Genomic DNA, 17,557 nt, shown 5'->3' on the forward strand with positions numbered 1-17,557 from the left:
GGTTCAACCAAAAGAGTGCTAAAAAACTTTTAGAGCCCAACCCTTCCGAATTAAAAAAAACTAAAAACAAAATAAAAGGTCGAAAAAGGAAAGATATCATATCGCACCATTGCATACATACAAAATTATTGCCCTGCATGTATGTTCTTTATCTGCCCCGTGGAGTAGTTCGACCGATCATGTAATTCTTTTTTAAGGCATTGACTAGTGTTCGAGTCTCGTGGTTATCGTGCTTGGAGTGGGTTGAAGCGCCCTCACCCGGGCCGCAAGGGGATTAGTCGGACCGAAAACCCGGATACCTGCTGTGTCGTCAAAAAAAAAAAAATATGCTCTGTATCTACAGTGCACATATTGCAAGAAACAATTAGTACCACCTCCATATTCTCTATACAAAGCAAACTAAACATGAGGAGGAAGAACAACACGAGATAATACAGTGAACGAAGTACAAAAAAATTGCAAATATATCTATCACCTGATATCTATATGTGCTAGACATCCATCATTTTCTCGGACACCTCAGACTCATTTGCCAGCAGCTTAAGCCAAGAGGTGGGAAACCATTGTCCTAGTGGATTCTGGTCCATGATTGTTTACGCTTGGTATGATGTTTGCAGGAGATATAAACTTTACAAAATCTCTGAGTTCCGAAAAGCTGCAATGCTCACTATATGGTACTTCATACCTGAAGATGAGGATAAAGCCTTCATGAGTTTCAGGTACAAAGCAGTTTGCTACAGGACCAAGAAGGTACAAAATTTTCATGCCCCATCTGAATTTGTGAAACAGTTCAAAATGACCACAAGGTATGGATGGCATTTTCCAGCATGATTCGTCTTAAAAACCAGCACAATACTAAATATATCAAGAAGGATTAGAATTTTTTTGTTCTTCAGATTATACGAGTCAGCCTCAATGTATCAAACCAGCACTGCGGTCTGTCAAATAGCTGAAAAATAGATAAAGGAACATTTTCTTTGTCAATAAAAACCTAAAGAAAGTTTAACAGATTCCACTCAAGTTGTAGTGCTCCTATCCTTGCACTTGGTGACTGCAGTTTACCCTGTGTGATATAATATGCTGGTCATAAAACTGCCAGTCTAATAAAAGGGGTGAAAATATGAGTTATGTTAATATCCATAAGCCAAATTTGAAATTACACAAGTAATCAATAGCAGTACAGTTCACAATTCCAGTGTATAAAGGGTGTGTTGGGATTTAATTTGTCATACTAACTTCTAAATTTGTGATATGGGCAAACCATGGAACCTATTTTGACTGTTTGAAGATGCAAAATTAGCTAAGGACTAGAAAACACCGTGTGGTTATTCACCATTATTCTGTTATTGTCTGTCACAAACCAACTCATAAATTGAACAATATTAGAAGTCCCACTTTGCACCTATTCCGCCAAAAAGTACACCAAAGTCCTGATTCCTCTCTTATCAGAGAAATGTTCTTAAAAAGAAGCCAGGCATCCCCAAAATTAAGAAACTTTTCCTTTTACCCAACATGTCAATTTGTTAGGACCTCTTATCAGAGAAAACGTAACTGAGGAGGAAAATTTCAATCAGAAATCAGCAGTTACGAAGTCAAAAGCATCATCTTAGTCACTTGACCCACTACTGTGCGGATTTTTGACCATGAAGAGAACCTGTCTTGCTCTTCACATTCATATTGTGATGATATTAGCTGGTAAAGTTGACAGGAAGATGTCCTTGAACCATTTTAGACTGAAGTAAAAATTTGCTATCAACCAACGTTTGTTGTGACTTGAATGGCAATGGAAGAAAGTGAACAGTTACAAGATTTAGAAGTTCTTCTAATTGCCATATATTGCAAACAATGGAGACTAAGTGATGTAATTAGCCCTCTGCAGGTGTGCACCAGAAAAAGGAAGGAAATTGCAGATCCTAGTGGTAGGAAATGTATCGGTAATTGAAAGACTGAATTTTCTCAGTGAAAACTTACAGTTTCCTCAATGCATCAATAAATGCTACTCTTTTGACTAAATGTCAGAATCAGCTACATTTCCAGATATAAAATCCATCCATAATTGAGATGTTTTACTTTGGTCTAACAGATTAAATACCAAATCTGATGATCTGGTAACCAACTCTGAAGTGTTACAGATTCCCAGACCAAGGTATATCCCTTACTTATAATGTACACAACTCGTGCAAAACTAAATTGCAAAAGAAGAAGGCCAAATATAGTTTATTACTAGACTGACCTTATGATGGTACCCTGCTGCCACCTTCTTCCAGGAGACTTCTTCTTTCCTTTAGAAAACGTCCAGCCAGTTGGAGAAAAAGCTACTATTAGATTGAATCGACCCTAAAGAAGAAAAAAGGATAATAGAAATTAATATATTGCCAAAAATAAAAAATAAATGACAAAAACAATGAAAAAGATTTAAAAATATAAGAAATCTAAAGAGGAAACAAAAGGATTTTTTTTTTTTTTAAATTCTCAAACTAGCATCAGTGTCACAATTAGTCACTAGAAAATGTACTTATAAGAGCAGAACAATGGCATGCTTCTGATATGCCTTCTTGTAAGAGGACATGTATACTACAAAAATAGATGCGAAACTGTACTCTGGAGCAGGCACGAATCAAATGGAACCCAAAGAGCCACCCAGAAGTATCTGGTTTCCCTTGGTAAATGACGAAGTCAAATAATTCCAAAGAAAATCATCCAACAGAACATCAACTACACCACTAACGCCAAATCAAATTACAGAAAGTACATTATTAAGTAAACTAATATAAGCTAATCTCACATGTCAATGGTCAAACTTGTATCTAATAAATGTTTCCATCTTACATTGTGATAGGTTCATTTTCACTTATGGCATGCCTATAGCAGAGACAGTGAAGAAAGAAAGTAAACAAAGTTTCTAGCGACAAACAATTGAAAGAATAAATTCGCCAAAGAAGTGACAATTATCTGAATGCACATGTCCATAAATTTTCTCGTATACAAACAATGTCAAATATTTACACAGAAAAAAAATATTTCTGAAGCTGACTGTTTATTTTGATTTGAACTGTTGTCACTTTTTGCCTCTTCATTAATGGTTAAAGAGACTTCCTTAGTAAACAAAGCATGTAAAGAAGGACTTAATGTAGCAAAGATGCTACAAAGAAGAGAAATACCAATTCAGGATAACATGGAATGTTGTTGAAGTTGTTAAAAGTTCTTGGTAACAAGTAAACAGCTGACAGTTTCGAACTTTAATTACTTGAGCTGTCCAACATGTTATTTTCAAGCATGGATCTAGGACATCTGGAAATAGAATTTGGAAAGCCCTAAATGGACAAATGCAATTTACCCAACATACCATATTCCAGGATTTATGACCAGCCAACTTATGTACAAAGATAACTTACCGTTCTGTTTCCTTGGTGTTTTTAATGAAGAGACTTGCAGAAACCGGAAAAACACCAAGGAAACAGAAAGGTAAGATATATTTGCATCTAGTTCCCTGTTTGCATAAGCAACTCAGATGGCCATGGATTAACAGTAGCTGTTGTACCAATATTGCAAGGGTCTCATGTAATCTTCTCTTATTTTTGCTGTGTAAAGTTCCCACCTGCCCCATAAACTACATACCTATCACTTTGATCAAGGCTACACAGTTCCAAATTGGTTATATTTTGTTGTAGGTTCATTTGAGGTTCCAATGGAAACTTTCAGATAAGATACCGTATCAAGCCATGCACCCTGAGTATCTGTAAAATGAGAAAAAGATTCATTGTGAGCTTACTGCATATTGATTTGCTATATACTTCAATCTCTTGAAGCTTGCAAGCGTCCACATGGGCACCACATGAATGTGGCTTTCGTGTTCATTTAAAGTAAACCACTGTGCATCTTCCTTTGGAAACTCGAGGCATTCAAGCAGACGCAATTTTGCGGCACTGACATAGACTTTTTTGCGAAGAACACGAGCAACCTCTAAAAACAACCTTTCCTTGCCTGTCGGTAAAACACAATCAGAAAAGCAAAAACTGAGGAAGATTGAAATATGAAAATGATGACGGTAATAGTTATGGTTAAGCAGAAGATGACCGACAACAAATTTAGGTGCAGAACAATAGGTTGACAGAGAACTGTACCAATGGTATAGCTGCCAATCAAAAATAAAGTTTTGGGGTTAAAAGCTTCTGCTTGGATGGCCTCAATCACAAACTGAATTACAGCCTCCTGTTTTGGAAAGTCATACTGCAAGGATAGCAAACAACCTTGACAACATTAATAATTTAACATAAAACAGAGAAGCAACTTGAGACAGTAACGTTTTATGAAATGCAAGTGTTTGTACAAGAATTAGGATCCACGTACCATGAGAAAGTTAATTGGGATGACATTAGCTTAGTGACAATTTATCTTTTAGATATTGAAGCTGCAGTTTATTGCTTGTGAATACCATGAATCACAAAAATAATTGTACATGTATACCACCCATATTAACATTCATGGTTGTGCTTACTGCTTTGACTATTTTAATGGGAGTTTCAAATTCATCGGAAAAAGAAAAAAAATGAAAAGAATATATTGAGCTATTAGCTTGCATCTCATACCACAGCAACTGAAATCTAGAGTTGTAATATTTTATGAGGGAGATTACCTGGGGGTCACAGTATGTGGTGTCGAGAATGAGTGTATGGATAGGACATGTCTGCAGAATTGGAATTTTTGACATGTCCTCACTGAAACGAAAATCTCCAGTGTGCAGTACAGCCTAGGTGCATGAAAGATGCGGGGCATCAGTCTAGGAAACTAGGACATGGTCATTAGTGGAATATGCTGTCAAAATCATAAATATATTTTGGGTCGCACCTTATTATTGGGTGGTTCAAATAGAATTATGATGGCACCTGGACAGTGATTTGCATCAAAACACGTGACAGCAATCCCTGCAATATTGATCTTCTGGTTAAGGGGCAAAACTTGCAATTTGTCCCAAGAAATTCCAAGTTTCATGTTGACAAGCTTTGCTGTAATCGATGAACAATATATCTTCCCATGACAAAAGGACCTTGTCAAACCTTGATAATCTGCAAAGATGAAGGAATTTAAATGCTTAAATAACAAAGAAGAAAAAAGAGGTGATAAAAGGAATGATCTGTTCTAGAAATGACAAAGCTACTGATCTAGACTAACAATAACGCATACCCATGCAAGAAGCTATTACACTATTCAATACCAGGTAAAAATTAAATTATGACAACAGAATATGATATTCCAAAATTCACCAAAAAACTCAACATGAAAACTAATAAAAGCCTAAAACAGATCTAGATGGCAATTATCCTTCATTACATGAAGAAGACATTGACAGACAATTGATAGAGAGACAAATAAGTTAAATTGAGCCCAACAATAACTTGAATTTTAGGTTTCTAAATAAGATATGCCTAGAGCAATTTTAACCTTTTACACAGAATCATGCAACACTGGTACAGTTCATTAAGTAAAATAGCGAAATCTGGATATCTTCTTCTTGACAAATTGGTATTAAAAAATTACATGCTTGTATGAGTATAGAAATGTGCATAAACCAATAAGCAAATTCAGCAGTAATAAATAAATCATCACGATCAAGAAAACTGCACCATTATTAAACTCTTCTAACTGATTCAGCATTAGAATAAACATCATACACTACTTAGCAGGAAAAGTAACTTTCTCAAGGTCATCATCCTAAAGTAACAACATAAATGCATGAAACTATACTTACGATCCATATGGAAGTGAGTAAGAAACCAATGAGAACATTCTCTTCTTAGATATTTGAATGCATCCTGCAATAAAGAGAGAAGATGAGATTCAACTGAAGCTGGCCAGGAAGTAAAATGTGGAACCATATTTCATGTATCACTACTCCAAGCTACAGATGAATTGCTTAAGGAATAATGTGACACAAGCCAATCTTGAAATAAATCATGCAACTAAAAACATAAACATGTTAAATAGCATAAATGTCTCATCAGGACTAAAACTTATGCAGAAAGAACTTCATGAAGGGAATCCTTTTTTTTTATTTTCAGGCAGATATCATTGAAATTTTTTATAACCCCAGCAACTGTAAGCCAGTAATTAGTAGAATACTGTAAAATGGAGCTAGTGGGAGCATGTTTAAGCCGGATAATAGTTTGTAGTATAAAATATCTGAATTGAAGTTGATTAAGCAAAGAACCATGCAGAGAAACATTAGTTAGCCCCATCCTTCAAGTGAAATCTCAACACTGGACTTGATTTTGAATCATTTCACCTATATTCTGCTCATTGTTGTGCACCTTGTATAATGAAATCTAATGACATCACATTAACCAGTGAAAAATTAGGGTTCAAACAACTTAAGCAAAGGAGAGAGTATTAATCAGTCCAAGAGAAAATGCCAGACTACTTACAACACGAAATGGTGTTCCTGGAATGCAACACCAAGTGGGAACTGTCTTGTGTTTTACACCATTTATGCGATTTTTCTTCTGTTGACTCCTCGAAGCAGAACTTGGGTGACTTTTAAGTGTCTCCTTCTGTTCTTTGGCACTAATGCAATCTCTCTTTCTCCTACCAACAGAACCTGGAAAATAGTCCGTTATCAACTTGTTTGTAGCAAGTTTGTTTCTTTCATCAACAACTACATTTTGGATATCAGGGGTTTCCACGGGGTTGCCCTCGTCCCTTTTTAGCTCAGCAAGAGCATGAACGAGCTTTTTCCTTGGACCAAGTGCAGTAACACCAATGCTGCAAAGATCCTACAGTCAGGAAGAGCTTAGATCGAAGACACGTCAGGAAGAGCTTAGATCGAAGACACGGCCACTTATGTAATGTAATAAGTATAACCAATAATTTATTCAAAAATACCAAAAAAAAAGAACTCAAGAAAAAGAGAAAACAGGCTGCTAAATTGCCAAGGAAATTAAGCTTAAAAAATTTTTCAAGATCACAATTTTTGATGCAATGGCTGTAATGGCCAATGCTTAAGATCATGTTGATCACATCTCACACCTAGAGAATAAACAATTTAAATTGGCAAACAAAGCTCCAGCAAGATTGTACTTCCAGAAATTTGGAAGTATAAAACAGGACAACCAAGTCCAATTCTTTGTCCAAATAGACTAAACATACAGCTGATTTGTAAGTGACAAATCATGCAGTAACAAACACGGTTGACCGCATTACAGAGTTGGATCCCACTGAAAATAAACTCCAAGGATTTTGAAACAAAGGTCTGAGAATTTAATTCCACATTGGGAAAGAGCACAGAGTCAACCCTGTCCAGATAAAATCCTAAAGCTAATAATCACAGGTCAAGTTTGATCTTTTCCTCTTTAGGATGCCAAATAAACTACATTCTTTACCTGCTTAAGATGATATCAAAGAGTTAAATCACATAAATCATTGTTTTTCAAAATCTGTGTAAAATTTTTCTGGGCAGGCAAAGTAAGTAGTAAATCCTACTACCATACCTGCATCTGCAACCAAATAAATTATTTTGCACACAGTGAAGAGGCAGGTTTTGATTAGTAAGAGTAAACATACCTCCTCGGTCAGCCACTTTAGAGTATCCCAATCAATCTCTTCGCGCACAAAAATTTCTTCATATTTAGCAAGGCCCTGGTTGCGTAGCCATTCCAATACGGGAAACGCAGCTACAACTTTCCTAGAAGATTGACGTGGAGAGCCATCAAGAACTTGCCCAAGACAGTGATAAGCTGTGGAATCATGGGGAGGAACCGCGGCCGCCTGGCAAATGCAACATCGTGATCTTGTCATAAATTAATTTTGCGACCTCACATTTCCCACGACAGTCGCTTAAAACAAAAAGAGATAATGACATCACCTATCACCTAGCAGCATTTTATTCAACCAAACAAAGGATTAGGGGAATGAAAGGTAGTCAAGTATCAGATCTATAAATTCGCCTCATTTTACAACATTTATTCTAATTACACTCGGGCATGCAACACCAAAAGGAACAATATGAGTAGCCTTCTCTTGATTTCTCAAATTCTGTAACAAAGGCATACTTTTAGTCTTTCAAAAAAATTTCAATCATAGACCTTTTCTGTAATCAGAAGCTATTAAAAACAATCCCAAAATATTTAGATGACAACCACTTCCAATAAAATCAACAAACTAAGACAAAGATTAACAATCTATCAGCGTAACTTTTATTAAACAGCCTTCATCAAATACATTCAATATTCACTGCCTCAACAAATAATAGGAAAAAAAAATACAATTTTGACATCTTATTAGCATCTCACTTGGCAAAAAGCCTTAAAGAATGAATAACTCGCTAAAAGCGTTGTGGATTTTTTCCTGCTACCATTGCTAATGTATCACCATGCAAGGAAAAATCGAAATTCATTTTGTTTTGTAAATAAGAATTAGTAACTAGTATTGAAATTCCAGAGAATTATCAACCACCACATAATATCCACGTTAACAATGAAAGCAAAGATGAAGCAGAGGAAACCAGACTAGAAAGATACCTCATTTGCTGTCTCACCTTTATCAAGGCACTCATTTGTGTGAACTTGCCTTAACTCATCACTCAACCCGGAAATATCATTTCCACAAAGTGGACAACAAATCAATCTTTCGTCCACTTCCTCTTCCTCAAAGCCACAAGCCTCACGAAAATCCAAGCCATCATCACTACAAGTAGAAACTTTTTCAGAGCATTCCACATCCTGGTCAGAATCAGCATCACATAACTTGAGCAACAAATCCAGATGCGCTGTTCCCCCTTCAGATTCTTCCTTATACTCATTACCTCCCCACTGCCCCTTTCCACTTTCTTCCAACCCAGACTCTTTTCTTTCCTCATTGTTCTTCAATTTCCAATTTGCCTGACAATCTATGGTGGACTCAATCGAATCCAACCCACGGCTGTCGGCCAAATCCAGCTCAAATTCGTCGATAGTCTTATCATCTTCTCGAAAAAATGAAGGCCCGGATGGATTTGATGATACCCAAATGTTTTCTTTCCCGGGATTGATCTTTTGCTCCGTGTTCTTGACCTTTTCGGGCAAGGGAAGATCAGAACTATTCAAGGGCTTAAAAGGGTTTTGCTTTAGGGTGGATCTGGAGCTGATTACGGAAAGAGAGGGGGAAGGGTCTTGAAAATCGTCATCATCCGCGGAGATTTTGGGTTTGCTAAGTTTTAGGGGTTGTGAAGATGAGATATTCTTCTTCCTCTTCGTTGGATTAGAGAAGTTGGGGTCGGGGGCCATTGAGAAGGAGGTTGCCCAATTGAACTTGTAGCGTCTGGTCGCCGGTTGCCAGTACGGTCGCCGGCGGTAGGATGGATTGGTCAAGGACTCAAGGGGGTGTAGATGAATGATTTTTTCTTCATAATTTTTTATAGCTTTTTTGAATCTTGTAAGGCACCAATTATGGAGGGAAGGGGTAGTAGCCTAGTTGGTTAAATTCTAACCCAATGGGCCTAAAGAAAGGAATGGAGCCCAATCTGAGAATGGCACAAAAACAATCTTAAAAACAAATTGTGGAAATCAGTCCAAAGCTGAGTATCATAACAATTGGGCCCAAGGCAAGGCTTAATCCTGATTTTCCACACTGCCCATCCCTGTCACAAACACCACTGGGGGCCTTATTTATTTAGGAAAGTCCAGAAAAAAGGGAAATTAAAACCAGGGGAAAAATAAAAAACTAGAATATAAAAATAAAATAGAGCGGTGGAGATTTTAAAAACATTGAAGAATTCTGAAAAAATGGCCGTTTATTCTGATTGGCGAAATCGAAGAATGAAGAATTCGAAAAATAAAAAAGAAAACTGTTATGCCTCTGGAGATTTAAAAAAAAAAAAAGATGACCGCTTTTTTTCTTAGAGAAAAAATTGAAGAGTGAAAAATTTTAATAAAAAAAGCTTTTCTCTGGAGAAATCTCCAAGAAATCTCTATATATATTGCTATTATTCACTCAAAAGCTACTCACAATCAACACGCATACACACACAAAGACACACACTAAGTCTTCAATTTTATTCATTTCTTCCAAAAGTTTAATTCAAATTGGACCCAATTTGAATGCTTTTTTCCAATTGTGATTCTGATTTTCTTCATTTTTTGGATTTTCATCCTTGATTCAGTTAGTTCAAATGTATGACAAAAGTGTGTGTTTCGGTGTTTGAAGGAAAGGGAGGAAAGAGTAGAGAAATCAAATCTAATATGGAAACCAAGTGAAATTTTGTTTTTCTATTTCTTTTCTTTCATTAGGTTATGATATTTGAAATTTTGTAGTAAATTTTTAATTTCTAATAATTTTTTTTAGTATTATCACATTCTTTCTCTTTCAATGGTTACAGGATTTTTGACAAATATCGTGGCTTTTTATCCAAGGAAAAAATTCAACTAAAATTTCTTTTGAAATTATCAAAAGATTGTTGGGTAAAGATTGTTGGGTAAATTGTAAAGGACTGGCAAATATGGTGACAAAAATTGGCTTCAAATCGTGATAGATATCACTTTCCTTTAGGCTTTATATTGTCCGATATAACGTGTAATAATCTTGGACAAATATCCTTTAGGATAAGATAAAGTTTGTTTGTTTTAAACTCTTGCACAAAGCAAGACAAACCCTTTGTGAACTAAGGAATGCTTTCGAGAGAGTATACAATAGTAGGAAAGTGATTTTCAGCAGCAAATCACTCTCTACTTGACCTCTTTATATAGGAAGATTGTTTGAAAAATAAAAGAACTCATTAAATACTTGTATGAATAGATTCAAAATATTGTGTACAAATTCATGCACTTTAATTCATACATCTCATGATCTTAAGATCAAAATATGAATCTATCCTTTCATTCAAGGATTCCCTTATACATGAACACATTCATAAATGAATGTACATAATAGAAACATTCACAATACTATACATGTACCAAAAAACATGAATGTACATTAATTACATGTATGTACATCATACAAATTTTGAAAAGTTTACAACATCATGTGGATTCTTGGCAGAAACAAGGGAGGAATCCGTCCTATAATCCATCAGTGGATTGCGGACTAGCTTGATGGATTATAGGACTAGCTTTGTATCGGCAGAGCAGCACGATTTGCGCAATAATTCAACCATTCCTCTTCCCTATAAAAGGGACTTCTCATGGACGATTTTGCAGAGACAAATAGAGAGGAAAGAGAAGAAAAACCACAACAAAATGTAGATCTTAACTAGAAATTAGTCTCTTAGTTTAGATTAGGATTAGTTTAGGATAGTTGTAGTCCGTTCTTGTGTTGGTTCAACAAAGAGGCCAAGAATTAGGAGAAATCCTTGTGTAATCTTGATGCAATGGATTCAAGGATGAGGAGTTGTTGGAGGAACTCTTGGCTCCATTTGATCAATGAGTTTTTTTGGTATTTGTTTAAAATTTTACTGTAATTTATTGTAGAAGTTGTAGAAAAAAATTTTAAGTGTGTAAATTTTTGGATATTCTGAAATATATAGTATAAAATTTTTGAGAAGATTTTAAGGTTACTGTAACTAAAGTTGTTAAAAAATTTAAAACAGACAAACTTAGCCAAAAACTTATTTGCCAAATAGACCCCTTATTTCTTCAATATGAATGAGCAATCTCTTTCCTTCCCTCTTTAGTTTTTGTTACATTGTGTATGATTATATGAGTGACTTGTGCTTATTTTTGTATATATTTTCATTATGCCTAGCTAATCTTTTGCTTGGAGATGGATGAAACACTTGACTTGAGATCGTGGTTGATGATGATGGTTAATCTCATGGATGCCTTGTACTTGACTTGTTTATTTATTTGGCTTTAACACTTAGGTTGCTTGATCACCAATCTTAGGTCACACTGGTTGATGGATAGGCAAAGAAATTTGCTATTCATTAATGGAAATGAAATAAATGAAACTTAACGAATAGACACATGAAAGTAGTGATACCTTAGGTAGGTATTTACTGTAAATTTCATGTAATAGATTCACCGTTCACTTTGGATCTCCCCACAAAAGTTGGGGAACCTTAAGATTGGTAGCCTGGTCAGCCACTAAAGTGCAGATCTCAGTTACCATTGGAAATGACCCCGAGCGAGACAAAAGCCATTAGGGGGACCCTGGCCATTTGATTACCGATTACGGTTAGGTTGTGGATTCGATAGCCCAGAGTCTTGGGTTAGTTGATTTCCCCCTTTTTTTAGCCTGCTTTTACTGTTTTCATAGTGTACTTTATTTTGCTTGTCTTATGACTTTATTTGGTAGTCTAGACTAGACTAGGAGATGTTCACCGTGCGCAAGCACGGTGGTACGGTGTAAATATGCCCAGATTGAAGGGAACTACTGCGGTCGAAAGTTTTTTTGGATTCCTAGCATGGTTATAGAAATGTCTAAGAAGGCATGTGTTGTGGGTAATTTTTTCAGCAGGAGAGTTTTTCATTTGTTAAGTAGAAGCTGGCAAAGAAAAAGAAGCTGCAGAGAATGGAATAATATATAAGCGAAAGGAATCCTTATTATAAACGCTTGAAAAAAAGAAACATGATGCAGGGAAGCTGCTATTTTTGATTGATCTAAATTGATTCATTCTTCATGATGGAGTAAACATGGAAACTGTGATACCATGAGAATTGCTTTTCTACACCATATTTGTCAAAGATTAGAACAGTGTAGGTGTAGCTTGATTCAGGAAGAAAAGCTAAAATTTCACCCAGTTCAAGTTGGTGCTCAGCAGCAAAAATGTCCCAGTTATCTATAAACTGCCTTGCATGCATGGTAACAGTTATTGTTTTGTTTCCAGTCACAGAAGGTGTTTTGTCACCAGGTAAGCAGTGAAGCGTAAATCTGGGAATTTTCTGGTGGCACACTCAACATCGTTAACATTGCTGCAGAATAATCAAGGGGAAGATGCATTTAAAAGTAAAAAAAAAAAAAAAAAAACTTACAAATTTATGTCGAGTGTTCCTTGTAACAATCTGATAGAAACACGCTCCTTCAATTAAGTTATTTGCAAAGTCTGGTTTCATTGATGATAGAACTCGCTGTCGTACAATTCCTAGCTTTCCATTTACTGCGAAGAAGATTATATACATATGAGGCAAGCAAGCAGAATCGTCTGAAAAAAAAACAAATTACGAGTGAAATCAGACAAAAAAGAGCAAGGTTAACTTTATGATCCAAAGGACGGCTTTAGATGTAGAATATTAGGTAATGGATCTGTCCATGGCATGCGTGCCTGCTGACGGTCCTCTGAGAAATGAATCACATCAAAAACTAAACTTCCAGAATGACGGAGCAAGAAAGAATCACTCTGCCTGAGGATGTTGCTGCGACAAAATTCCTGCCATCCATCTCCAAACCACTGTCTGTTGAGTTTAATGATCCATGTTTTGTAACCCTCACGCAGAGTAATTTGATTGCACCGGTGCTTAATGAGGATTGCTTGGAACTGAGGAGGAAATATCTAAAATTTGCAGAGAAATTCAAGCATTACGAAAGCTGAGATAAGACGTATTTGCAATAAGGACAGCCAATACAGACAGTGAGGATATACCTGGTCAGGCACGTTCAATCTGAAAAAGAAACAGCACGAATGAAGCATTAGCTTCCCTGCGGCGCCGCAAGAGATCTTCCTTCTTTTCTTGTGGCATTTCGGCATAGCGCTTGCGACGCTTGGCATTTCTATCCATTAAGCTGGCACCACTGAAGTAAAGAATTCATGCACTCCCAGACAGAAGGCATCTAGCAGCCATAAAACAGTAGAACACCGGCAGGGCAGGGACTACATGTTTTACTTTCAAGCCACACAACGGCCGTAGCAGACAAGCCATGCAATCGACTCGATAAAAATAATAGCAACAAGAAAGAAACAGGAAATGGCAGAAGAAGAAAGCAGGAAAACTGGGAAAGGGAAAACAGAAGTGGGTAAAAAATTCTACAAAAGATGGAATGAGCATGAAGGCTAACCAGCAACAAAAAGTCTGGATGATGACGAAGACTAAGCAGCAAAGTTCACACAGTGGAAGAGCAGAGAGTATCTATAACCGTAGGAGTTGGAACGCACAACCTGCATGCAAGAAACAGAAGAAACGGAGCGAACGTAAATGACACATGCACTGAGATAAACAATAGCAGTTCATGCATAAAGAAAAAAAAAATAGTTCGACGAACAAGGACACATGCAATGAGGAAAAAATAAGTAAACAAAACCAAACACATGCAGATAAGAGGAATAGCAGCAGCTTTTAAAAACCAGCACGGAAAAGCAAGCACGGTACTATTTTTTTTTATTTTTTATCAAACGATAAAATGGAAGTACGGAACGAAGTTTTTGCTAAAAAAATCGAATAGATGACGTGCCAGTTGACGTATGCAGTTCTGGAACTAAACAGCATGGAAAAACAAGTACGGAGCTAACAAAGCCAACGCACACAACATAACGAGGCTAAGCGCAGATTGATAGAAGCACAGACTGAGTAAGCGTAGAAACTGGATAGGTAGGAAGAAAGAAACATTTTAAAAAAAGAAGCGTAAAGCAGAAACAAAACGAGGACCTCTTCCAGCTAGTAGAAGCAAGGAGTATATTAATGGCGATAGTAAGAGCGCAAAAGATGCAACAGAACCAGCGAAGGCCGAGGAACTGGTGCAAAATAAGACGGAGAAGAGGAACACAGGGCCAGACGTTTGCATGTACAAGTACTAAAAAGCTACTCTCCACCCCCGTTTATGAAAAGCCGGGCCGAAAAGGTCCATGAAAAGGCGTAAACAGCGAGCGTGTGTTTCAAATCCGAGAAACCAGTAAGAAGTGTGTTTTAATAGGAAGTTAATGATCACTTTTTCAATTTTAACAGCTCAATAAAAAGCACGATGCTTAGCAAAGTTGCTATAATAATGTATAGCCGTCCTGCATGCGCGAAAGTTATTTATTATTGTTTGACAGCGATATGCTACGGTTCTAAGGTCCTATTATCTGCTTTTAATAGAAAGGTAATCATTACCATCCCAATTTGAACAGCTCAATATAAAAAAGCACGCTACATAGCAAAGATGCTATAATTAGTGTTGGGTTCCAAGGACAAAAGACAGAACAAAAAGAAAAAGAAAAAAAAAATAGACGTTGAGTTCTGTTTAAAAAAAGTAAGAAGAAAAAAAAAATTTCCAATTGAACGGCAACTTTCAGAACAAAGAAAAAGGACAAAAACAAAGACGTTGGGTTCTTCCAAGAAAGAGGACAAAAGAAAGAAGAAAGAAGAACACAAAAAAAAAAAAAAGATTTCCAGCTCAGTCCACTTTGACAACCCGCACGTGAGCAAGACATGGAGGACGACTATGCTTTGACACCCCCTTCCCGGTTTATATACATTCTTTAAACAACAGAGCAAGTTTAAGTCCCTAATAATTGCGTCAAAGTGCTCCCTATGGGTTCGACTCTTTATGCCGCTATACTCGTTTATGACCTATATACTTTCGGATATGTTGATTGTGAAATTGAGTTTAATTTTATATGCATACCTGTGCATGTTAGGTTTGAATTTGGTAATGGGGGGCTTTTCTTCTTTTTCGCTTGAATAGAATCATATCCTTCATTTTCCTCATAATACTTTCACTTTGAATATTCAGTATATGGATGTACCAAACTCAAGAAAATAGTTGTCAAGTCTGTTAAAGTTTCATCAAATTTTTGGAGGAGTTTTTTCGAGAGTTTGATGTGAGTAGTTTATCTTCTTAATTTTAATTTAGTTTGATATTAATATTCAATGATTTCCAATAAGATTGAAAATCAATTAAAGTATGTAAAAAAGTTTTTTATATGCTTCGTTGAAGACAAAATAAGTCTTAGTACAACACTTTACATACTTAATATCTCTTTTCTTTTCTTCTTTTTTTCTAGTATTCATGATAAGAAGTAGTACGTACAATGTGCTCTAATATTAATCGTAAATTTTGCTCTAATTTATTTTTGTATCATGAGTTGACAAATTTTAATTATCCTGAAATTATGTTAGCTTACAACATATATACTGTAAGAATTACATTAATTGGACAAATTTGCGAGAATTACGTACAACTTTTTGAGATGTAATTAATCATTCCAGATGATGTATCATGAATTTAATTATGTGTAGATAAGAAAAGTACTCATTCATATACTTCCGTTTTATTGAACATGATTCACTGTCTCATGAATCACTGATATGGTACTTGGCATAGTTATATGATCCCACCCTCGCGGAAACCGAAATACATACTAGAAAGGGCATGTATTATACCCATCCATTATTTAGTACTCGTTTAGAGTACTATATGCTGTAAATTCCTTTACCAAACCCCAATTTTTGCACAGGCGGCCAAGTACAAATCTCTTCCTCTCCAGTAGTATAGCGAACAAGACAGCCGTTGGAGAAGCAGCAATTGGTGCAGTTTGTCTCCTGCTTCACTCCATCACATATCACGTACTCCACAATTATGCAATGGAGTGGGCAAGGCGTCTCAGGCCCAGGCCCAGGCCTCACGGCCGCGACCTCCACAGTTGCTCCCAGAAGGATCATCCCTGTTTTCAGTACCAAAATCATTTTAAATCATGTGCAAATCAATTGAGAGATTGGATGAATAGTTTTCATTTTTTGATATATATATATATATAGATGGGATGAATAGTTGTCTTTTTATATTTTGAAACTGCCCCAACATGGTATACCAAAGAATAAAATTGAACATACCACAAAAAAGAATAGCCATTGCACCAATCTTGTTGACTGCCATCATGATTCCTTCTCTTTGTCTTCCAAAAGTTTGCCTTTGATTTGAAATGGCTTGGACTAATACCTAGGTTCTTATATAGACGGTGAGAAGCGTAAAGAGTGAGAGTCTATCATGCTACTAGGTGCAAGTATTCTGCTTAGAATAATCAAAAATTAATCTTCCTTAGAATTTTGGGACCATTTTTACAAATGAAATGACATCCAAACAAACCTAATCTTCCTTAGAATTTTGGGACCAGTCCATGGTATTCAGAAGAATTTTAGGACCACTCCTTTGTAAATTTTTGGAAGGCAGTCGGCCCAGCGTACGTTTCATTTACGATACCCAGCAATAATTTTAGCCCAGTGGATTTGAGGTTGTTAGCCGTCCAACATTGTCCTTCAGCACGTTGGAGGCCGGAGGAGGGTTGATCAGGGCTGTTACCACAAAATGACTCATTGGATTAATTTATTTGGATTCTAAAATTAAGTTTAGTTTAAACTTTTTTAAGTTTACGCTACATAAAGTTTACGCTTTTTTTTTTTTGGCACAGAACTAGTTTTGTTGATAATGGTCAACCTAATTGGCGTCTTCCAAGGAGAGAATCTTGAGAATCTTTTTTAAGGCTTAGACGTCTCCTAATTACTACTTAATTTAGTTATCAACTGGAATACCTACTTTAGATTTTTTTTGGAACTTGCGTTCATGAGATTAATTTTTGAATTGGGAAATAAAATTTTTGCCACCGATTTTTATTCCATCCACCAAAATGATCCCAATTGTTTCACCAAAAACATATCTGGTGCCTCCCAATTATTCT

General features: G+C 36.2%; 1 protein-coding gene and 1 long non-coding RNA gene across 3 annotated transcripts; both read right to left on the reverse strand.

Annotated features, from left to right (window-relative positions):
• Positions 1 to 2: 2 nt before the first annotated feature.
• LOC140003949 (DNA cross-link repair protein SNM1-like) lies at positions 3 to 9,344 on the reverse strand. Of its 2 annotated transcripts, none has more exons than XM_072060815.1 (11): positions 8,514 to 9,344; positions 7,558 to 7,761; positions 6,423 to 6,770; positions 5,750 to 5,813; positions 4,849 to 5,066; positions 4,637 to 4,750; positions 4,125 to 4,230; positions 3,773 to 3,984; positions 2,234 to 2,337; positions 476 to 685; positions 3 to 337 (listed from the first exon to the last, which is right to left on the reverse strand). In XM_072060815.1, the coding sequence occupies exons 1-10, from the start codon at positions 9,255 to 9,257 to the stop codon at positions 541 to 543; spliced, it is 2,259 nt and encodes a 752-aa protein (XP_071916916.1). In that variant the 5' UTR covers positions 9,258 to 9,344; the 3' UTR covers positions 3 to 337; positions 476 to 540. The 2 variants fall into 2 exon arrangements, with proteins under 2 accessions (XP_071916916.1, XP_071916917.1); XM_072060816.1 differs by having other exon boundaries at positions 8,531 to 8,691.
• A 6,778-nt stretch (positions 9,345 to 16,122) lies between these two features.
• On the reverse strand, positions 16,123 to 16,879 carry LOC113706646 (uncharacterized). Its single transcript, XR_003452069.2, has 2 exons — positions 16,716 to 16,879; positions 16,123 to 16,546 (listed from the first exon to the last, which is right to left on the reverse strand). It is a non-coding gene; the product is annotated as an uncharacterized lncRNA (long non-coding RNA).
• Positions 16,880 to 17,557: the final 678 nt, after the last annotated feature.

The sequence above is a fragment of the Coffea arabica genome, chromosome 8e (assembly GCF_036785885.1).
Source record: "Coffea arabica cultivar ET-39 chromosome 8e, Coffea Arabica ET-39 HiFi, whole genome shotgun sequence".
Taxonomy (NCBI): Eukaryota; Viridiplantae; Streptophyta; class Magnoliopsida; order Gentianales; family Rubiaceae; genus Coffea; species Coffea arabica.